The sequence below is a fragment of the Gymnoscopelus braueri genome (assembly GCF_963280865.1).
Source record: "Gymnoscopelus braueri genome assembly, chromosome: 14".
Taxonomy (NCBI): domain Eukaryota; kingdom Metazoa; phylum Chordata; class Actinopteri; order Myctophiformes; family Myctophidae; genus Gymnoscopelus; species Gymnoscopelus braueri.
The window spans coordinates 30,576,466-30,600,475 of NC_137619.1; the positions used below are offsets into that span (position 1 = coordinate 30,576,466).

At 41.3% G+C, this 24,010-nt stretch overlaps 1 protein-coding gene across 1 annotated transcript in view; it reads left to right on the forward strand.

Annotated features, from left to right (window-relative positions):
* Positions 1–6,019: 6,019 nt before the first annotated feature.
* The window catches only part of LOC308100590 (ryanodine receptor 2-like), a gene marked incomplete at its 3' end in the record, with an annotated part of 113,856 nt that continues 95,865 nt past the window's right edge, over positions 6,020–24,010 (forward strand). Inside the window, exons 1-17 of the mRNA XM_080449658.1 lie at positions 6,020–6,043; positions 9,025–9,144; positions 9,908–10,006; positions 11,797–11,871; positions 12,079–12,157; positions 12,640–12,752; positions 15,381–15,504; positions 17,907–18,003; positions 18,150–18,224; positions 19,450–19,606; positions 19,785–19,949; positions 20,183–20,304; positions 21,619–21,802; positions 21,884–22,019; positions 22,193–22,288; positions 22,659–22,777; positions 23,375–23,508. Coding sequence (XP_080305784.1) covers positions 6,041–6,043; positions 9,025–9,144; positions 9,908–10,006; positions 11,797–11,871; positions 12,079–12,157; positions 12,640–12,752; positions 15,381–15,504; positions 17,907–18,003; positions 18,150–18,224; positions 19,450–19,606; positions 19,785–19,949; positions 20,183–20,304; positions 21,619–21,802; positions 21,884–22,019; positions 22,193–22,288; positions 22,659–22,777; positions 23,375–23,508 — 1,898 coding nt within the window. The 5' untranslated portion in view covers positions 6,020–6,040. The remainder of the gene's footprint in view (positions 6,044–9,024; positions 9,145–9,907; positions 10,007–11,796; positions 11,872–12,078; positions 12,158–12,639; positions 12,753–15,380; positions 15,505–17,906; positions 18,004–18,149; positions 18,225–19,449; positions 19,607–19,784; positions 19,950–20,182; positions 20,305–21,618; positions 21,803–21,883; positions 22,020–22,192; positions 22,289–22,658; positions 22,778–23,374; positions 23,509–24,010) is intronic.

Sequence of the window (24,010 nt, forward strand, 5' to 3'; positions counted from 1 at the left end):
TTATCCTGATATTAAATGTTTGAAACAAGTTGCTGGTGCTGATGATGATTTCAGTAAACTTTGTACTTGAAAGTAACAAAATCACCCAATAAACTCATGATTCATGATTAATTGAAATATGTCTATTTTTATCTGATACAAGTTAGGCTACCATGCGTGCATGCCAGTGTTGCGACTATAGGCCACATGAGCACTTTATAGGCCACATGAGCACTTTAAACCTTTAAACAAAAAAATAGGCTTGAAGTGCGGTTTTGAAGGAGAGAAAGGATTCACACTTTTTTATGACTGTTGGTCGGGCATTCCACATTTTGGCATAGCAGTAGAACGCATTTAACCCCTTGTTTGAGCCAAATCTGGGTTGAACGTGATTTGTGGAGCTCCCTCTGGTGTTGTGTTTGTGGACGTCTTTTGAAGTAGTTTTGACAGGTACATACATGGGTGTCTTTGTGGTTGAAGTGTAGTATATATATTGTAGACCAGGCCCATTGCAAGTTACTGTACTCTATCCTCTACCCTGAGCCATCCCACCCTAGCAAAATGAGCAGGTGTTAAATGAGTTGTAGGTGTGATGCCAAGTAGTAGCCTGACCAGTTTGTTTTGGGATGTCTGGAGGAGCCTTGTTTTTAAGGCCTTTGTGGTGCTATGGTACCATGAGGAGCATACATAGTCCAGCTAGAGTCCTCAATGTATTCCTACTGACCACTAGTCTTGTTCTTTGGTTGACTTTTTTTCACTGGAAAGATTTGCCTCTAAAATACAACCCAGGTAGGTAATTTCCTCTTTTCTTGTGATAACATTCTCACCCACTTTTACAGTGAAGCCATCGGCCTCGCAGAGGTTTATTTTAGACCCAAAGAGAATGGATTCAGTTTAGTTTGTTATCAGCGAGCCATGTGCAGATTTTACCGAGTTCTGACTGAGTGTACAGAGCTGAGCCTCAGGGGCCACCGTAGGGACAGCTGCACTGTCCACTTCCTGGTTTTCAATCAGTGTTATTATTTAAATGTCCTGCAGTCTACCAAACATTAGCAATAGACCAATTATTTGTTTACCAACATTGAGACTGCACAGGCGATTGTTTCATGCAATCAATTCTCAACCTGTTGTTTTGGGGCACCTGTTGTTTTGGGGCACCCCAACCCCCTCTTGTGTGTTGGCTAGTGATGCGCGTCCTAGCGAGACCTGAAGTCAGAATGGGTTTCATAATGTGCGCGCATACTGGTTGCACGCATACTGGTTCTTATCAGTGTGACGTCGTCTGTTAAGGGGTCTATTGGCTTCTTGGTGGTTAGTGGCTGACAGGCTGTGGGTCTTGCACTTCTGCTGGTGCCAGGGTGAGTAATGCGTTTCGTTTTAATCATGTTTATATATATATTTAAGGATATTGTGACAACAGAAGGTACGCAAACAAACAACTTGTTCTATAGGCCTACTTTGTGTTTGGTGTACTAAATGTTTATTTATTTTATATCCCCTCCTTTAGATCGCCACTGCTGCTTTGTTTTTTGTTTAGCTTGAGTTCATGCATTGATTTTATTGTTCATTGAGCTATTTCATATTTTGATTATTAATGCTTGTCTTTTGTTTGTGTCCCCCCCCCCCAGTCCTGTGTAACCAGAGTCCAAGGGAGCCAAGTGGTGCAGCTGGGGGGTTCACAATGGGTCTCACTAGTACACAGTCCTACAGGTTTGTGTTATTGATGTGACTACATGCACACTTTTCACGGTGACGCTCTTTTATTATTTCTGTATGTTCTGTGGTTCTAGGCTTAGGTGGGGATAGAGTGAGTACTAGCTTTAGCTGTTAAGCTTAGTCCCCCCTGTTAAAGGTTGTCGCCCATAGGCCCTCTGACTCTGGATTCACTGATAGTCAGGGCTGTTAACAAAAAAAGGGGGACACGGCTGACAAAAGCACCAATTTTTTTCTACATGCTCTCCATCACCATAAGTTTCATTTTGGACGGGGAGCCACGTCATCAAGATGGCAGAAGGCGGCCATCTTGGATTTCAAAGATGGCCACCATGTAATATCTATAAGTGCCAATATCTCGGCTTCAAAGCCACTTAGAAGGTCAATCTTGGTGTCAAAATATACATTTTCTGGGACAAGGAATGCAATAAAGCTATTGAGAATTCCACTAGATGTTTATTTGTGCCACGATCAAATAAATATGGTCATTCTAGCAACATATTTACATAATTTTCAACTCGGTTAGCAGTCAGACACAGAAAATGGTGCATGAAGTGAATTGACATTCAAATTATCTGTCACATTGACAACTGCAAAGCTCTGTGCAATTCCAGTGTGCCTTCTTGCATGAGCACCTTGCACCACAACCACGTTTACAACCGCACTTGACCAGTTCATTGCAGGCTTTTGACGCCATCGGTAGAATGCTCCACACAGGAAGCCAGACCTGGTTGTTGTCATCCAATGTCCATCCCCATCCTTCTGGACTGGGTGTCGGCTGCTGGGCCAGTTCAGACGTGGACCAGATCCCAGACTGGTAGGCAACTCGCTTCACGTGCTGCAACAGTGAATCTTGCGTTAGTGGAATGTGTTCCATCGTTTTGTTCTTCTGGCAGAACAACTCTCGCCGTGCTTCATTGACAGATTCCAAATCACTTGTCTTATCATACATGATGACTGTGAAACGCTCAAGAAGCTGAAAGTGTTGGGCATCTATGGTCACTGAAGTGTATGGATTTTCTGCCATGTAGTTGAAGGCCTGGGTGACCTCAGGGTAGGACTTCCATGCCACCCATGCTGACTTCTTTCCTTTCCCGCAGAATGCTGATGTTGTGTCACAGCCTGTGTAACAGTGGAAGATGGGAAGTGCTGTGGACTTGTCTTTGCCCAGAGCATGGCAGATGGTGTTTATATGAACATAGGTGTAGTTCTTGCCAGTGCCAAAAGCAACCCAGATGTCTGCAGCTGGATACTTGGTGAGCAGGGCATGGAACTTGCCGATGAGGATAACGACAATATCCACAGTGCGTATCAAGCAGGTAGAACAGCCATGTTCCAGGGCATCAAGCAGGTGAATCAATATCCTGGTGTCGGCCTCTTCGTGGTTACATGGCAGCATGGAGTGGCTGGTGTCTGTGCCGACCACTGTGATGCCAGATGTGATGAAGACCAGCTTGCCCTCTGGCCAGGTGGTGGATGCAATCTTCCCAGAGAGAAAGGTAAAGAGTTCCTGCTTGTTTATAGGATCACGTAGGAAATCTGGCCAATTCCCCGGCAGCTTGTTCTGACCAGCCACCTTCCGTCGTATCCCTTTGCCTCGCTTCTCCCTTGTTGACTCTTTTATGCTGCTGGTGATGTAAGTATCCCAGACCACATCAACTCTTTTGGAGATCTACAAAGCCCAATCCATTGTGTGCAAGAGACGAGATTGGCAAGGGGCAGGCAAAAATCTAAACTGTGTAAGGCAAGGGGTCGAAAACCAAAGGGGCAGTCAGAGAAGGCAGTGGTACCGGCAAGGGCTGGGCAAAAACGTAGTATAGAAAACAGAACAGAGATCAGTTAAGACAATTTTTTTTATTTTGAACAATGCTTGAGAGCTTGGGTAAACACAAGGCAATCTGGCAAGAGACTGGAGAGAGACTGAGGCTTAAGTACTGTAGGCATGATTGCAGGTGAGTGAATGCAGGTGGTCACACTGGTAGGAACCAGATCCAGACACACCCACACCCTAGGGACTAACAGGACACAGGTGGAGATAACTAATAATCACAGGGAGGAGAGACAAGGCAGGTAAACAGTAACTAGGCAGACAGGAAACAATAGAAACGATACTACAAAATAGATAGGAAAAATAGGAAATAACAAGAGTCAGATCTGTCAAAGTTTAATAAACACACACACACACACACACACACACACACACACACACACACACACACTGAGATGTTGTGCATAATCTAGACGAAGCATGCATAATTGTGTACATATATTGCCAGAATTTACCAAATTATCTAATATTGGCTGAATTAGTCACTTACTGATATTCCCTATAGTTTTATTGCATTCCTTGTCCCAGAAAATGTATATTTTGACACCAAGATTGACCTTCTAAGTGGCTTGGAAGCCGAGATATTGGCTTTTATAGATATTGCATGGTGGCCATCTTTGTAATCCAAGATGGCCGCCTTCTGCCATCTTGATGGTGTGGCTCCCCGTCCAAAATGAAACTTATGGTGATGGAGAACACGTAAAAAAAAATTGGCGCTTTTGTCAGCCGTGTCCCCCTTTTTCAAAAATCTGGTCTTAAGCAACCGGGCTATGAGGTTTTCAATTGATTCTACAAGGTCTATGTAGCGGTGTTTGGGTTTTAGTAACTGTTGTGCTGCATTGTATTGTGGCTGTACTTTGTTTAAGGGTTATTGCATTATGTGATTTTAATTAGGAAGTTAATAAATACTTTTGCATTACATTGGTGTATGTATGTAGTGTTTTATCCTGTTCTGCTTTAAATAAATCTGTGTTTGGAAATCTGTGTTTGGGGGGAAACTCACACCTCAGTCTCATTGTTCGAAACTGTTTTGGGGAACCCAATTTATAAAAGTATCAAACTCATTAATTTTCCTTGAGATAACGTCTTCAAGATGGCGTAGCCACTAGCTAGGCATCATTATCTAAAAGTAAATTCCTTGCCACACCAGGTTACAAGAGCTAAGGGTTTTTTCGACCTGCAATTTGTCCTTGTCCGAGACCAAGAAAGCAGAGTCATCCACGAACGGGAACAAATTGCAGTCACAAGCTGATTTCATGTCGTGTGCATATATTAGGAACAGTAATATGCTTCTATGCGGAACGCCACGCATTTGGGGTTCCATAAACGGTGTCGGAATGGAGACGTGTAACCACATAACTGGCCATATCTCAGAACAGACAGGCAGAGAATCAATGGTGTAAAGTAACTAAGTACATTTACTCAAGTACTGTACTTAAGTACAATTTGAGGTATTTTTACTGGAGTATTTTCAATACTTTTACTTCTACTCCACTACCGGAAACAAGCCATAGGCTTTCTTGGGTTTTAAATCCTTAGCTGACCTTGTATTGAACTGCACTTTCCTGTGTTTTTTTTCCCTGCAAACTGTTAATAAAGTATTCAATCAAAACATGTTTTTTGAAAACTTGGGACATTGCATAATGAGTACTTTCTACTTTTGGTACTTAAGTACATTTTGATACCAATATTGTACTTTTACTCAAGTAAATTTTGTTACTTGTGTAACAGTATTTCTACATTGCAGTATTGATACTTTTACTTAAGTAAAAAAATGTAGTACTTTTTCAACCACTGCATGTCACAACTTTAAAGGTAGGGTAAGTGATATTTTTTGGTTAAAACAAAAAGTATTTTGTTAAAAGGTTAAAATACTATATTCTGATAGTAATCATTGCTATAGAGTGTTTGTTCAGTAACAGATGTCTCCCTGTCTCTCCAGCTCTTTAATAAACAGAAAATACATTTTTCGGTAGGTGTCAAAATCTCAGCCAATCAGGAGAAAGTACCCATTTTTAAGCTTAATTTGTATAGTGTTCCAGTTCCAATTTTGTCTGCTCATTTCTTAGTGTCATCACTTCCAATTTCACTTGTTTAATCTATATCCTGATTGAGTTCTCTGTCCTGGTTGGATAAAATTGGAAATGAAAAGAACTACAAAAAAAAAAAAACTACAAAATACATTTTCTGTTTTATAAAGAGCTGGAGAGACATGGAGACTCCTTATATGGACAGGACACTCTATAGTAACGAGCACTATCAGAACATAGACCCATTTTGCAATTATTTGAATAATTGCAAATCACTTACCCTACCTTTAATTCTTTGATCTTTAATCATGTGATCTGGTTAGTCTCCGCCCACAGCAGCAGCTAGCCCGCCACCACATGATTGATAGTCCAGTTGTGGTCATGGTGTTTTCCTCAGCCACTTGTTCTGTCCAAGACAAGTTCCACTTCGTTGGTTGAAATGACTGATGCTGCAGGAGATGCCGGGGAAGATGAGATTCAGTTTCTACGCATGGTGAGTGGGTTGACAAATTGAATGCAATTAGGCCTACGGTTTAGAATACTTAATACCACTTAAACCCCATATGGGTAAACGGAGTCCCTCAGGGCTCAATCCTAGTGTATTTTCTGTTATTTTGGGGAAAGCTTTCGATGAAAATGGCCAACAAGCTCACAGTGCGACGCGTTGTGAGCTTGTCGATCTGCTATTTTCAGCGAAAGCTTTCCCTACAATACTGATGTTGTGGTTTAAGAAATTCTCAGAAGCATAAAGTGCATGTCGTCACCTGACTGGGGCATCATCTTCACTATACGTTGTTGCCAGACTGAGCATTAAAGTCATGACTTTTGTAAAATAATTAACAAATAGGCATAATAATAGGTATTTTGGGCTTTCCTTCTCTTGAAATTATTTTGTGTAGTAGCTAACAGTTAAAGTCTGGAAGCTCTTGCTTGAATACGCTTTTATTTTTAGCTCTTATCATCTATGCACGAGATCATAGAGGCTCCCATCACTGGACACTGTTGTGAGGCCTCCACTCACAGCTCGCTATCATTGACCTCCTGATAAGAGCATGTCACAGGGAAAGTGGTGCTGAGACTGACACACGCACACACACACACACACACACACACACACACACACACACAGGTTGTCATTACTGTACTTGTGAGGACTGAGGACCCTGAGCAAGTAGGCCTAAGTATACATTGGCATAACTCCTACCCTAAGTATGGGTAAGTCAGGAATGTGTCGACAGTTAAATCGGCACTGCCACCATGTTGTAGATCGGGGTTTCTCAAAGTAGGTGCCGTGATGCAAGTCCAGGGCTGCCGCAGAATACACCGATAATATTTGACTTTGTAAAACAGACCTGAGTTGCACTGTACTTGGTGCATTCTTTTTCAGTCCACGCCAAATCTCTTCGCCAAAAATTGCAGATCTACAAGCTCACAGACGCGCTGTGAGCTTGTAGATCTGATAATTTTGGTGAATGTTCCCCCCAGAATAAGGATGCTGGGGTTCAAGTGGTTAAATGTCAAGTATAAAGTTATTTTCAATCTGTCCTAAATAGAAACTGATATTCTCTCATGACATTCTCTTGTGACATACTGTATCTTAGGGAGAAAGACTTACATATTTACGTAACTTAACTTAACATGACATAAATAGGGCTATAAAGTAACAATGTAATTCCAGGGGTGCCGTGGATGAAAAAGTTATTTACAAGGGTGCCCTAAGCCAAAAACGTTTGAGAACCACTGTACCACTGTTGCAGACTATCATGTAATTTTGGTCGACCCACATTCCTACAGTATATGCAGTGTTAGAAGCCTAATGTCAGTCTAAAATCCAACACTTTTAACAACCTTGTATTGGAAGATCAGTCAAGTATTTCTCGCCCTCAACCTCAGCTCTCCAATATGTGATTGATTTGGTCTAGTTCACTGCACTCTCACTGCGCAAATATACCTTGAAATAGAGCCCCCGACAACCTGCTCCCTGCCTGGATACCCAATACTGTACTGTCTCATGTGTGACTGACAGTTCTCAGAGTACTACTGATATGGAGAGTGGATTGGAAGGTGAGTCAGAGGCTGCACCATAACTCCAATATGGTAGCATGCAGCCCGGGTACTGAGGTGTTAGTAGATCTTGGTTGGACCATGAAGATGGATGTGTCTGTTTTCTCTCCACACTGGCCAAAATGCTCGCCCCAAAACAGTCGCCCGGGACAAATCCGGCGGTATTTTCCTAAACTTAACCTCAGTAAACTAGGTTACTTAACCTCAGTAAACTATGCCTAAACCTAACCTTATTCCTAAACGTAACCTCAGTAAAACGGTGCCAAAACCTAACCTTATTCCTAAACATCCTCAGTAAAACAAATACAAGAACCACTGGGCCGTGACAAAAATGGGGGCGAGCATGTTTTGGGGTGAGCCTTCCAGTTATGTGTGTGTGTGTGTGTGTGCGTGCGTGCGTGCGTGCATACAACAAGCACAGATCTGTATGCATTTACAGTCACATTGGGTTGGCCCTGTGCCACACTGTGATGACCCTCTGACTCCTTTGTGGGCTGAGCCTATGTGTCATTGGAACACCTGGGCCCAGGTGTCACATTGGATGTCAATGGGGTCTTGGTCCTCCTCAAAGTTTTTACTCCGCTCTTGGGAAAAAATGGACGCACTCAATCATTACTTTTTTGGGTTAGCATTAGCCTACATTTTTCTTTTGTATTTCTCCTATTTATTTGTTGTGGTTCACAAGCTATTTCATAACAAACTGGCAACTTGTTATAAGTCACATGTGATATGTATTCCAAATCCGGGTCTGTTTGAGTGTTCTGGTAAAAGTGCCTGGTCTTAATCCTCTTGTTGTTGGTTGGCCTACTGTTTTAACCACTTAAACCTTAGTATATACAAGCCTCGTTCCCAGCCTTACTCATCTGCGAAGAGAGAAGCCTGGTCACGACCTAATGCAGAGAGTGTCTATAGGGGCGGGACTTCCGGCGTATCTTTTTTGACCAATCATAACACTCGTTTCATTCACAGAGAATGTAAACAGATTTGTGAAACGTCAACATCATTTCCTTGGGCGGTACTTCCGCCAAATTCCGGTACTTCCGTTTAGACACTCAACCAGCTAGGCCTTGCCCAGCGTGAGTATATACTTAGTTGACCGAACTCACCGGAGTTTATATTTGGCCCCCTTCTTTCTTCCATTTACACCAAATCTCTTCGCCAAAAATGGCAGATCTGCAAGCTCACAAATCACAATACGACATGTTGTGACTTGTGAGCTTTTAGATCTGCTGTTTTCGCCAAATGTTTGCCCCAGAATAGGGACGCTAGGTTTCATGTGGTGGTTCATCAATAGAATAACACTTTTTCCATCTTAAAGAGAGGAATTGGCGTTTGAACAAATGAGACAGCCCCTATCCAAACGTGAGTTTGTGTTGAACTGCTATGTTTTTGTGTGTTCTCCTGGGTCAGGGGGATGAAGTGGTTTTGCAGAGTACCTTCACCTCCCAGCAGGAGCACCTGAAGCTGTGTCTTGCCGCGGAGGGCTTTGGTTGCAGGCTTTGCTGTCTTGAGCCCACCTCCAATTGCAAGGTAAAATAGGCTTACATCAAAACCAAATCCTCCTTAACCGACACTAAATGAATGACACTATTTCATTTTGCAGGAAAGTGCTGTCAGCCAGATAAGGATTTTAAGAATGATACATTGAGCCGAGACATCACCAACAACCAGGATCAAATTGCAATTAGCTAATTAATCAGCCATCTCTAAGTACATATTACCAGTGTTGATTTGGTGAATCTGTCTCTGGTGGGACGCTATTTTAAAGACGTCACGTGCACGTCAACACCTACACTACAGGTCACACAATGGATAATTGATATGCATCTAGGCTCATTCCTATGTTAATTCACCTGGTGTGACACTCAGCCTTTGTTGATCTGTGAACTTAAGGGTTGTTTTAATCGATGCATGTGCGTGCTCCTGCTCAAAAGACTAGTGGGACGGCGTGTTACCGCATCCCATGACCAATGCACCACTGCATATTACCTTATGAAATCTATTGTTCACCTATCAAGCACTCTTTTGTTAATAGAAGTGAAGTCATCAGAAGAAAATCTCCTACTATATCGTTTGTCCAACATTCATTTATGGCATGCATAATTGCATATTAAATACAAACATTTAAATAATTTAGTTTTATATGCAAGACATTAATATGCATGGCATGTATTTGATAAACACTTAACATTTAGTTTGAATACATTTTGTGTGGTTACTTGCGGTATTGGACAATAAGTACACAATGTTCTGAAATCTCTGACTTTGCTATGTTATTCACTTAATTTTACAGAATGTTCCTCCAGACCTGTCGGTGTGTGCCTTTGTCCTGGCCCACTGTCTTTCTGTCCGAGCCCTTCAGGAGACATTGGCCAAGTACCAGGCTGCAGGAGTGAGATTCTGTTCTACTCTGATTCTTGCTCTATATTAATTGAGTGTGCTTTTGTGTAATATTTCAATGTGTGTTGATCTGTCAATGCCTTTTGTTGCATATCTTCACTGGCAAGGACATTGTGTTTTGCCAGGGCTTAATCTGGTGTTCCATCCATTGTATCGGTGGAAAATGTGAAATTGAAGTGGACGTTTTTTTTTCTTCTATCAATTTAGATTTTTACATTTTCTCCCCCTCCACCCCCCCCCCCCCCCCCCCCACATTGTTATCGTTTTCTTACTTTCTTGTCCAAAAAAACAAAACAAATAAAGAAACAAACACAAATATATACATGATATCAACTAGGTATAGACAATAGGATGTGAGATTTTTTTTATAAAAAAAATAAACATAAAAAAGAATAGAGACAGCTGAGATGAGTTATCCAGATTCAGGAAATAGTCACAAAGTTATGCAAGTAAGTAATTAATTGAGTTGAAATGAACCCTCCATCAATCACATACTCCACTACAGATACAAGGCAATCATTTGGACCTAAACAAAATATTGAGGTGTCAATTAACCGATTGGAAGTGCTGTCAGATTCTCAAAATAGGTGATAAATGGCTGCCAACTAAATAGCTAGTGACTCACCCTGCCCTCCTAATACGTGAGGGGGGCGTGTTTTTTATTTTTATTTAAGTTGTATTCAACTTTTTTCATTACATTTTTTTTTAATTAAAAATAAATGAAAAAAGTAATTGAAAAAACACGGTCTCCTTGCGTATTAGAAGGACAATATCAATCAGAACCAAGGACGGGTGTTTCCGATGAATTTAACATGGTTAAAATGGAGTTTGAAGTTACAATGGTATAGGAAGGGGGCGTGTCTGATAAAATGAATTAAAATATCTAAATACTGAATCAAGCAACTTAAATACTGTCCGGGGTGCTCACGAAAGCCTGAGTAGATGATACAATGATGTGAAATATCCCTTAAGTAATAAAAAAAAAAAAAATTCCACCACTGGGGACTTGGCACATTGCGTAAATATGTTGGGTGTGTCTGTCTGACAAGTGCAAGTACACAGACAAGCAATGAGTAACAGTTCATCTCAATTTAGATGCAATTGAGATGCTACTCACAAAAACATAGTCAAAAAAGTAGCTGACTAGAAATGTTTTAATGTTTTAAAGTCTATCCACCCAGGGGAAGAATACCGGAAAATATTTTGAGGTTCACTGAAAAACGAAAACGCAATCGATGGCAACTACTTCTGTTGGAGACAAAATGTCAACAGCAGAAGTTGCATTTTGATGAAGCACACGCAAGAATTTGCGTGTGCTTCATCCCGCCCTGACTCACCATCCGCATCTTCAAACCAGTTCAGTGTCTGTGACCAGTCCAGGGCTGAGCGTGTATTCTCTTTTGAATCGGGAGTTTGTGTATTTGTCATTTGCAAATACTGTAATAATTCAGTTAAATAAACTACTTTTGTATTTATTTCACTGATGGGTACAGTATACTATGCCTTAAAAATAAAATCCACCTTGATACTTACTGTATGTGAATTATTTCCGTTGACTTATTTGATTTGATGATGGCCTTGTTGCCCTGGCATTTGGTCTTTGTGCTCTCAAAGACCAAAGTGGTCTTGTCCCTAAAATGGTGAAATTCCAGGCCGGAATTGTAGTCCATCTTTGAACTGTTTTGGAACAACATTGATATATAATTTCAGGTGATTATTAAGATTGACATTTTATGCTGCATGTATAGTAAGGTATTATATTCTACTTCGTGTGTTTTACAGGCAGAACAAGGAGGTGGCCATCGCACCCTCCTGTATGGGCAGGCAGTGTTATTTCAACACTCATACAGTGGCATGGTGAGGGATCATATTCATATTACTGCACGGATAATAGATCAGAATCTTTTGTTCTGTCTTCTCTCCTTCTTAGGGTATTTAGACAGCAAATCTTTGTTCACACAAATTATGTGAGGAGAATTCAATGGGGCACTTGAAATGTTGAATTAACACGCTGTCTTCTGTTTCCATTCTATTCTATGAAATTCCCTTTCTTTTCATCCCCAGTATCTCAGCTGCTTGTCGTCTTCAGAATCTTCGACCGATAAGCTAGCATTTGATGTTGGTCTACAAGAGGATGAAGCAGGTATTTATATAATTTATACAATTATATATTCATATTATTATCTCTCAGCGTTATTCTATGGAGCGTCTCTATACATAGACTCATACCTTTCTACAACTTTCTGTCTCTTAGCCATGTTCTTTCTTTCTTACACTACACTGACAGCTCACACTCTGCTAATCATTCAAGCCACTGTTGTGTTTACTCAGATCGCTACACTAGTCCAACCTCCACCTGTTAATATTTGTACACAGATTCTGTGCACAGTGTGCAGCCTATTTCTGTCTGGTTTGTGCCATAATACCAAATATGCCAATATGCTGAATAAGCCAATACGCCAAATACAACTGCATAACTATTTGTTGCAATAAATGGTTCTAAATCCTTTGACTTAAGTGTCTCTGACTGAATTACTTACCTAATTTTTTTTAATCCTGCAATATATTTGCTGCCACAATGGAAAAGTTGAGACAATGTGAGATATGTGTGTTTTATGTGTTCAGGTGAGGCATGCTGGTGGACGGTTCACCCAGCATCCAAGCAGAGGTCTGAGGGTGAGAAGGTGCGCGTTGGAGACGACCTCATTCTTGTCAGCGTGTCCTCCGAGAGATATCTGGTGAGTCAGAACTAAAGTTACTTTAGTAACGTTATAGTAGTGTTATAGGCGGAATAGATCCTGGTTAAAATGCTGTATTTAGACACATCAAGAAGTGGGCAATGACGACGTCAAATCGAGTATTTTTGGGCGGTGAAACCGCCCCTATAAGTGAGATTTGGAAATTTGTACAATTATCCTGCGCTGTGATTGGCCAATCACAATCTATTCAGGACTGTGATTGGCCAGTGTCACATGACACATGTGCATAGCCCTATATAAGCAACCATAACTTAAAAAAAACAAAGTAATTGTTTTTTTTAAGTTATGGTTTTGTCCATCATAAAGAGTGTTTCAATAAATGTATTTATCTTTTGTACATGATTGGTTGACTCCATTCAGTATTGTGATTAGCTAGCAAGACACCGCCCACTTCACACAGGGTGTGATTTTTTATAAACTGTTGGATGTCTTCAATAAATGTAACCTTTAATGCTAATTGGAAGGATGTTCCACAGTAAGGTCCCTGTATACAAAATTGCTCCAAGCTACGCTGTTCACTCATGGCACCTTGCATGAGCGCACTGGCCCTGGTGTTGCTTGTGACCATACTGAGTATGAGCCATAGGCATCTGGGAGCCCAAGTAGTCAGAGACACAGCTGATGATGATATAGGTACTGCACTCACATCACATCGATAATACTTACATGTATAATTTCAGCTGGTCCACACTGTGCTGTACTGGCAACAACATGCCTGCCTTCCTGAATGTGTTACTTCCTATATGAGTTCTGGGAGGTGCATTTAGTACATAACAAATTGTATGTTGTATCACCTGCATTGTTATTTAGTTTTGTTGTTGAGCCACTGTCCCATGCATAACAGGTGTAATCAAAATGGCACTGACTGTATCAGTGTCCAGGGCGCTTTTTATAGTTAAAAGAAGAGGAAGTAATAATAAGTGATTTGTTTTATCCTTTTGGCTTCATTTGTTTGTGTATATTTGTATCTATGCAAATAATAACGTTAAAAGGAACAGAGGCCACAGAAAGGAAACCACTGGACCACACAGACCATCTTAAATGTTTTAATGAAGTTTAGTAGGTGCGAACAACAAGACTTGACGCAAAGTGTCTTCTTCCCAGTGATTCAGCATGGGAAATATGGGAACATATTTATAACCCTCCCTATTGAGAACAATTGTCTTCCTGATTTAGACGCAAAGGTTCTAAAGAGTTTAGTTCATGGATCCAAAAACACTGTTCTGAGTAACATATGATATCACCACCTCTGGGGGAAGTATTCATTTTCTCAATGCCCCAAAACTTAAGCGACTTAAAGCGAGGCAGGTAAGCCATGATTTGTGCTCACATAGAGGACGTGCAATTGCATAATCCATGTTGTTGTTGTGTAATGTTAGCCTGGTAAACCCTCCCTCCGGAAATCTCATTTCTATTTGATTCCTGGAGTGAGTCTGGCCTGATCCGCCTTTCTGCAATATTGGCTGTGTATGCCAAACGGCCGAGCCTATCAGCGTCGTCGCTCATTGTTCTGTGATTGACAGCTTACGTTGGCCAATCAGGTGGCGAGTTCGAGTGAGCCCAAAACACGAACGGCAGCCATCTTTTTCTTGTGCGGCCAATTCTCCGCTATTTTTTTACTTCAAAAAGCTCTCTAACTTCTATTTTGAGGCACGGAATTTACTTATAAGATATCGTTTGGATAGAATTTAGTTGTTTAACTTCATATATGTGGTCAATTAATCATGACAAAGCCTATTTAAAAATAAAAATTTAGAGAACCGGTAGGGGCGGTCAGTGACACCATTGTATCCGAAAAAGGCAACCCATTTTGGATATGGCTGTCTCAAAAGTCCCCTTGCGTCACATTAAGACTGGTGAACTGCTGATTGGCTGAAGGGGAAAAATTATCATTGGCTGAAGGGGTTGTCAGTCAACGGTATTACTCCCGCCCAACTCCAGCACAGCCAATATTGCAGAAAGGCGGATCAGGCCAGACTCACTCCTGAAATCAAATGGAAATGAGATTTCCGGAGGGAGGGTTTACCAGGCTAGTGTAATGTTGCCTTGTGTTCTGCTCTTCTAACTTGGCTTGGGGTCTAGTCACTAGACCCCAAGCCAAGGACATTTGAACATCACACATTCCCAATAGGCCAAGGAAGAACCTCTGCCCCACATTTTTCAAATTGGCCTCATGGTGGCGCTATAGCAGCCCACTTCATGTATTGGCCTATAACTCTTGAATCGTAGGCCGTACAGTCAATCATGACGCAACTCCACATAATGGGCCATTTTGTACCCGATTTTCCACCATTTAATGTTTTCTTCAAAACACATCGCTGGAGTCATGTGATCAAGATGTATCAGTCAGATTTAGCAGATTCCATGTCAAATGGCTGTAAAAGCCTTCCAAATGTTAGGGACCCTGGGTAGGCAACCCGGCCTGGTGGAGATCTGCACTCAGAGGAGTGCACTTTTGTAGTTCTGTATTTATTTTACCTGTGCGTGGATGTGTAAAATATTTAGTGTCATTGGAGTCAGAACAATGAACACAACATCCTCATCTGAAAATAATCAACAGGTAATGTACTGAACAGAGGCCACTTTTTTTTTTTTTTTTTTTTTCAGCACCTGTCCTACGGCAGCGTGGTCGACAACAGGAGCTTGAGTGGCAGTCTTATTGTTGACGCAGGTTTTCAACAGACTCTCTGGAGTGTCGCCCCAGTCTGTTCTGGGAGCGGTGTCGCTCAAGGTGAGTTTTTTTATTTCTCGCTCTCTCGCAAAAACCAAGCAAACCATTCGTCTGTCACATTTGCTATTTGATATGGATATAGATATTTCCCAAACAGCCATGTTATACATTGCAGCAGAGGGCACTTTCTGTGTTGAGGTAGATGCACGCTGGGGCACAGAAGCCCATTTTTCTTGTGGTTAAAAAACATAATGCCCCCCCTAATGCCCAGGTTTTATATGCCCAGAAATATTAAAACCCCCTTTACAACAATAATATTAATCCAATTATGAATGGTTCCAATCTAAGTGCTTCTGAGCCCAAGTGTAATTAGTCCATTCACTGATTTCATAGTCTAGAGCAAATCAGTTATGGTTGGCGATTGCCATCTGGTGTAAAGTATATTACTCTTCCATTGCACTCTAATGCCCGAGAGGGAAGTTACCACTAATGACTATGAATACTGTGGTTCCGCTGATGCACCATGGCATAAAACCCTTAATCACAGTAAAGGACACTGTTGGGTATTATGGCTCGAATAGAGAGTCCTATTTAGACAGATGTACTGACAGTAGCACTGACAAGTGCTACTCAGTTTTTTTTTACAAAATGTAATCTAAATGTATAAGGGAAAACCTGGTCAGAAACAACACCGATACAATTGGCCCCTTTTCGGGGAAGGGAAGCCGGGTGGGGAGGGTGATATTTGTCACTACGGGCTCCTGGGGGCGGCACCTGTCAGCAGGGAGTGCTGGGTGGGAGGTGTAGGACGGCTCCTCACTGGCAGGTGAGTCAGTAGGGTACAACAGCAGTGGCAACAACACAGAAATGTGTGTGGGGAGGAATTATTTGGCATAACGACTGAATTGGGGAGAAAAAGGGGTCAAAAGAAAAAGAAGCAACACTGAGTACATGCTTTATATTTATTTATAGGTATTATTTATCAACCATGCACTATGCTCATGGATATCATACACAAAACAATCCATCCAAAGAAAAAGAAAAAATTATAATAATAATATTTGATTATATATAATTATGCTATTATTATATTTTATAAACTCTTCAAAAAAGGTTCGGAAATGTTGTTTCTTTTGATAATTTCTCCCCTTCAATAATACCAATGGTATTGTAATTTATATAATTGGAAATCCTTATTAGTCACCTTTACAACAAGTTGCAACTTGTAAGGATCGTGCATTCGTGGAATGACCAACACAGCTAACCATGTGGGTAGCGCTCGCCGCCCCCCAAAAATTTGCCAAAATAACCCTGAACTATTCTTGTTGGTATTCCCCTACAGTAATAAGGAAAAAACAACACATATTGGCCATTTTTACACTTTATTCATTTTACACTGTCAGGGACCTCAGTACTGTGTGGAAGATCCCAGGGCTGACACCAAATAATGATGCCCCTCTGTGTACTGGAACACCAGGTTCCAGTTTCCCTATTGCACAGTTTGTATCCTTAAGGGACAAACGTGGCATCTTTCCATGGGGGCAGTGTTGATGCTTGGAGCATAGAGGACCCATGCTCAGGGGTCAGTCACACACCTGCCAGCACTAGAAGCTCAAAACGAGAGTAAATACCAATATTGCAGGGGATTTTGGCAAATATTTTGGGGGCGCTACCCACACGGTTAGCTGCGTTGCTCATTCCACAAATGCATGATACTTGTATCATGCAAACTAGGTACTAGTTGTACCTAGTTTTAAAGGTGACTAATCAGGATTTCCAACGATATAAAATACAATACCAATTGGTATTACTGAAGGGGAGAAATAATCGACCAAAATAACGTGTCCGAACTTTTTTTGAGGAGTCTTATATAATTGAAAAACATAACAATATGGCATATTGAAAACTATATATTTAAATGAACAGGTAGCAAGATTGATAATGTATTTTTGCATATTATGAAAAAACTACAATACACTTTGTTTTACTCGGACCATACACTTAGTGAGGTTGGTTGACAGATGAAATGTGAGGCGATTTAATAATAAGACACGCACGCACGCACACACGCACACACCATTTCCCCCATGGAACACCAACTTGTCTTGTTTGCTGCAGTTGATAATACAGTATTATATAATGTGAAGCCTGCAGAGCTAGTTCAGGCAGACAACTCAAGGTAGTGCCAATTCAACATCAGGTGATCTGTCACATGCACACTTCATCTGATTAGGACGGGCAATTTAAACCTTTCTGCTTACCTGCTCACTCCTGGCTCTGCTTTCTTGCTGCTCTGCTGTGCTTCTCTGCTGCTGCTGCTGCTGCTGCTTGCTGTGCTGCCTTTATGAAGTTTTGCAATCCCACTGCCTCCCCAGAATCCACCTGTAGATCAACCTGTGAACTTGTGGATCCAAGTTTCTTGGAGTGGTGGTTTAATCAGGTCTCTCCTGTGCTAACTGTAGGGTACCTGAAGGGGGGGGACACGCTGAGGTTGCTGCATGGACACAGTGACGCCTGTCTGACGGTTCCACCCACAGAGCAGGTCGAGGAGCTCCGCAGGTCCATCCCAGAGACTTTTTTTTACAACTTCTATAAATTAACATTCAGTTGAAAAATGATGAACAATGAAATTGTGTTGGCAAATTAGTTCTTCTTATCTCTTCTCCTCTGCCTCTCCACTCCTCCCCTCTTCGTCTCTCGTCTAGGATGATGCATTATGAGGTTGGATCTGTGTCCAGTCATGCCCGCTCTCTCTGGAGGCTGGAGATTCTGCGTGTTGTGTGGGTTTGCAGTATATTTCATGACCAGCTCACTTTCCTACAATATATCACTTTTTATCTCTCCATTTTGTGGCGGGGAAGCTTTACAAGTTCAGAGTCAGACCTGTGCTTACTATTCCACATCCGTTCAGAAAGGGACACTAATGCTGTATGCTGCATGCTGCATGTGCTCGGCTAGTGAAGTACCACTACAACTGGCCTGCTCCTGCCAAGACCGTCTCTCCAGTATTGATCTCGTAAACCTCTTGGCCCTCAAGTGGTCTTGGAAAATGGCCCAGGAAAATTACATTTGAATCGACAAATAACAGTCAAGAATTTAACCTTATAATGAAAATGAACCGATATGGTACAATAATGATTTATTTAAAAAATGTTTTCTAAAAAGAAAGATACAGTATTCTCATATATATCTGGAATCTGCCTCTATCTCACATTGGCATGTAGCTTACCCCACCTACACAGCATTTGGTTCATTTGCTGCCTTCTGCAATGCCTCACACACAAGTTGTGTGTGACTGAGACATTGTTTTCAGGACTTGCGGAGTGTTCTGCTATCTTGCCCTTGAAGAGTGGAGAATCCCTACAATAAACAACCAAAAACCTCACATCTGCTGCCAATTGCCACATCGTGTGTAAATAATTATACATACTACTGCTGTAACTAGCTATTATACATTTCTATAAAGCAATTATTCAGTATTAGATTATGAAAATAACTATGTCATGGTCACCATAAAGAAATACCCCCATTCGATTTGGCAGGAGGGTGAAATGAATGCTATGAGTGCGTAACATTTTGTTTTTATAATGCCCTTCCCTGTCCTTGTCTGGAGGAAGTAGGAATATAATGGCTATAGGCTATGCATGTCCAGATTTTTGACTGGGATAGCTCAAGCGGGGCATGCTGACTTATGCATTAGGGTTATGGCCGGGTTAGGGTCTGCCAATCCTACTGAAGGACTCAGGATGTGTACCTGCCTTAGAGTATTGCCAGAGATTGTTCAACTCAACTGTAAAGCAATTCCCTATGCACACATCTTGCAGATTTGTATAGTTACCAGTTATGCCCTATTTTATACTTCATTGTACGATGGTGTTAGCTATTTTCAAAAATGTTTTGCACATTTATTTTTATGTTTTGAAAACGTTCCCATATAATGAAATGCCGTAAATAGCGATGCGAGGTTGAAAGTGATAAAAAAAAAACAACTGTTCTGTCTCTCAGGTGGAGTGGTAGCCACACGCGCTGGGGCCAGCCCTTCAGGCTGCGCCATGTCACTACTGGGAGGTACTTGGGCCTAACGGAGGAGATGGGCCTGCAGCTGGTGGAGAGGGACAGGGCAGATGTCAAAACAACCTCCTTCTGCTTCAGAACCTCAAAGGTTCAGGGCTCACACACACCAAACACACTGTAACTGGTCAAGGCTGTTGTGATGAGCATAGAATGCTGAGAAATAGACCTAACTTAACTCTTTGTCAGCAACAAACAAAAACATTTACATAATCTAACACAATATTGTTGTTTTTTTCCTTACAATTTACATTTTTATCCTGCCATAGGAGAGGCTTGACTCTGGCCAAAAGAAGGATGTGGATGGCATGGGGGTCCCAGAGATCAAATATGGCGACTCCATTTGTTATATACAACATGTAGATTCTGGACTGTGGCTCACCTACCAAGCCATTGATGTCAAAAGTGCCCGTGTTGGAGGGGTGCAGCGCAAGGTGAATCTTAAGTGAATAAAAAGGCATTAAGATGAGGTCCTTTTATGTACAGACAAGGTTTTCTGAGGATGTAGAAAAAGGCAAAATCACTGTATGAACAAACAGAATGTTGTTCGAGGTGTTTTATTGTCACCGCACATACAAAATGAAATTCTTGCAAAAAGGTGCTCCAACTGCCCACCTGCGTTGTATGTGCATGGTGTATAATGCTGTTCTGATGATTGTCTTCCCAGGCCATCCTGGACAGCGAGGGTCACATGGATGATGGGCTGACCCTGTCTCGCTCACAGAGTGAGGAGTCTCACACCACCAGACTAATCCGCAGTGCAGTTCTTCTCTTCACCCACTTTGTCAGGTACAGTAGGCTACACAGCAACACTGGAAGTCACTAGTCCATAGTGGGACACAGTTTGCTGAGTTAACACTTAACAGTTCTCATGGACCACAGTACACATGAAGGAATTGGCAATGACTAAATTGGGAGAAATAAACAATAGAGAAAGACTTGTTGCTCACTTGTGTGCTTTATTTGTGCAATTTCTTTCAACATTAATAGGTCTTCCTTAAGCAAAAACCCACATGTGGTTTGTTAATGTGTTGGATACCAATGACACCTAATTGCTGGGTGTAACTTCATAGGACAGTAGTTACAAATACTACTATATAATGCAAAATAATTCACAAATCAAGGTACAATATTGACTGAGGTGCCGTTTACACGACAACGGTCTCTGCAGAAAACGGCAAAATAAAGTATCAGATCGGTGTTATCAGGGGTTGAAAAGGCAATAAAGTGAAACCTCCTTCCAGAGTGGAATTCTTTGAAAACGCTGCGCCTGGCGTCTCCATATAAACGGGCAAGACGGTGTCAGAGACGGTGTTAACCAGAGAGAAATAAGCAACCAAGTCTATGAAAACTCAAAAGAAGGGACTAGGCTACGGCTATTTTAAAATAAACAGATCTACAAGCTCACAACACGTCGCGATGCGACGTGTTGTGAGCTTGTAGATCTGCTATTTTCAAAAAAGAAAGAGAAAATAATCTTGATAAAATAAAAAGAGGTAATTCTGGAACATTTTAAAAACATTTAAACAATTTTAACAACACAAATCTTGTATGGGGGTCCCTGACACAAAATATTTTCATATTTGTGGACAAATACATAATTTGACATGAAGATGTTTAAGAACCACTGGTTTAAACAACATTAGGAAACAAGTCAAAATAAGCAACTACACTTTAGAAACAAGCCCAAAGTCGCTTATAATAAGTGGACATGGCAACCAAACAAACAGTTCCGATAGGAAGAAGACACGTCACCGCCACCTAGCCACCTGGTATGCACACAACAGCGTTTTAAATCACTGGAGCGTCTTCGTGCAAATGCATAATAAGAAGTGACAACGCAACTGCACTTTGTCGTTTTATGTTCTGATCGTTGCTGTGTAAACGTGGCCTGAGTCTCCACCATGTATTAATGCTTCTTGTTGTGTTGAAGGTAGCTATTGTTAAGGAGAACTGGCTCTCAGTAAACACACTTGGTTGAATAATAACACTACATATAAATGGACCTGTAATGTGCTGTTCCTTAACCTCTTAGGAACAGTGTCACAAAATGTGGTATTTTTCAAAATGTGATTTTACTTTCTTAATCCACCTGTTTTCTAGGAAACTCGATGGTCTTAGCCAACAAGGAAACATCCCTTCATTCAATCTACCAACAGAGACAGTGGGACTCAGTCTGCAGGATCTGATTAGCTATTTCCAGCCCCCAGGGGAGGGGCTCGGACATGAGTTCCGGCAGAACAGCATGAGAGCCCTGAAGACTAGACAGTACCTGTTTCAAGAGGAGGTAAATAATGCTTATGAAGGAATTGGTCCAACATGTGATTCATTTTTCTAATTCTATTCACATACATAACATTCTTTACAGGGTGTGATTGGTTTGGTCTTGGACTGTATTGACCGTCTCCACCAGGGCAGCAGTGCCTCTCAGTTTGCTGAGGCTGTTGGGAGTGAAGGAGGAGAAGAAATCGAGAACATCCTCAATTTGTTCTACGAGCTGCTGGGTGAGCATTTCAGAAAACAAATCAACCTCAACGTATGGTAGACAGGACAACATACATTGTCCATTGAATGAGTTGTGATGAGTTTTTTTCCCTCCCTAAGCATGTTCATTGAATGACACAGACCAGCAATTGTCACATCAAAATGTATATATTTTTTCTAATGTGCTTTTCAGCTGCTCTGATCAGGGGGAATCGTAAGAACTGTGCCCAGTTCTCAGGCTCCCTCGAGTGGCTGATTGGCAGGCTCGACAAGCTGGCAGCCTCCACTGGTTGGTTGGAATGACTACTCTAAATCACTTCATGAAACAATCAAGTCAAAGATTCAAGAGGTTAAATTCAATCATATGGATTCCATCCAGCATACATTAAGTGGAGCATCTGAAGATGGCATTGCTAAATAACAGAGCCAGTAATGTAGAATTAGTCTACATCTGCAGTATTATCAGCCATGGTAATTGAAACTGACTTGAGACAATTAGCTGATGATGCTAATAATAATAATAATAATAATAATAATAATAAGCGTCCAGTATCTGTGCATCTGCTGTAATTGACCACATTCACATGAGGGGGGGGGGGGGTTAATGTATGCCCAATTATGACTGTCATTACCAGTCTGTCATATTGTGTATACTGTAGGTATCTTGGAGGTTCTTCACTGTGTCCTGGTGGAGAGTCCAGAGGCGCTCAATGCAATTAAAGAAGGTCACATTAAATCTATCATCTCTCTTCTGGATAAGCATGGGCGCAATCACAAGGTACCGTGTTCTGCATGATGTTTTCTTTCTCTCCTGAGGTGTCAATACAGATTATACTGTACTGTATGTGTGTGCGTGAACTGGCATGTTCGTATGTTTCTCACTTCAAACAATACTATTTGTAGTACATTTCATTTATAAGCACCTACCATGTCTACAGATATGTGGGAAAGCAGATACAAGACTTGGAAAAACTTTGTTCTTTGTACTTGTAGTATGGAGTCATGTACTGATTAAAACATCTAAAGATTAAAATACTTTATTTGTCACATGCTGTCACGTGTATAGTGTAATGTTGGTCCGACAGACTCCGTCATACTGTGCTACAATTAAAGTCTGACATAAATTACAAAATATTAAGCACGACGCTAAAATCAATAATTGGGAGTGTCCAAGGTTATGAGTGGCACCTGTCAGTCATGTCTCAGTTGTGTGCCCGCTTGTATATATACAGTTTAGGATTGCATCTATCCTGGGACTGAGGATACACAGAATATACAATGACTCTAATATGATATGATATGTATGATATGATATGATATGATATGATGTTTATTTACTCTTTGCTGTATGATGGGGTGTCTGGTTGTGGCCCAGGTGCTGGACGTACTGTCTTCTGTTTGTGTGTGCCACGGCATGGCGGTGCGTTCCAACCAGAACCTCATCTGTGACAGCCTGCTCCCAGACAGAGACCTGCTGCTTCAGACTCGCCTGCTCAACCAGGTCACCAGGTATTCCAAGAAGTGTTTTTTTATTCTTGTTTGTATTAGTATTCTGTTTAGTCTTGTCCAGGATGAAATTGGGCCAGACAGAGCTGAGCTGCGCTTCCTTAAATCCATATTATACCATGCCAGAGCTCAGCTTATCACAATTGAAATTTAGTTTTCATTCAAGAATAGTTATTCAATAGGAGGCTCTTAAAGGGACTACACCATGAATTTAAACCTTTCCTTATTTTTTGTGTGTTTTTGGTCTCCCATACCTCTCTTCTATCCCCAAAAAATACCCCAGTTTGAGCACTCAGACTTTCACAGCATATCTGGGGTTTTATGTAAATTGGTCTCATAACAGGCCAACTGATTTCCACACAGAACCAGGAGATAACATGCATACAAACTGTCTCAATAGCAACACGTGCCAAATAAGGACAATGTGGTATTGCAGGTGAAAGTGCTTTATAAGCCAGAGAGAAGTTAGTTGGAAGGAGTATATCTGAGGCTTGATTTAGGCTCA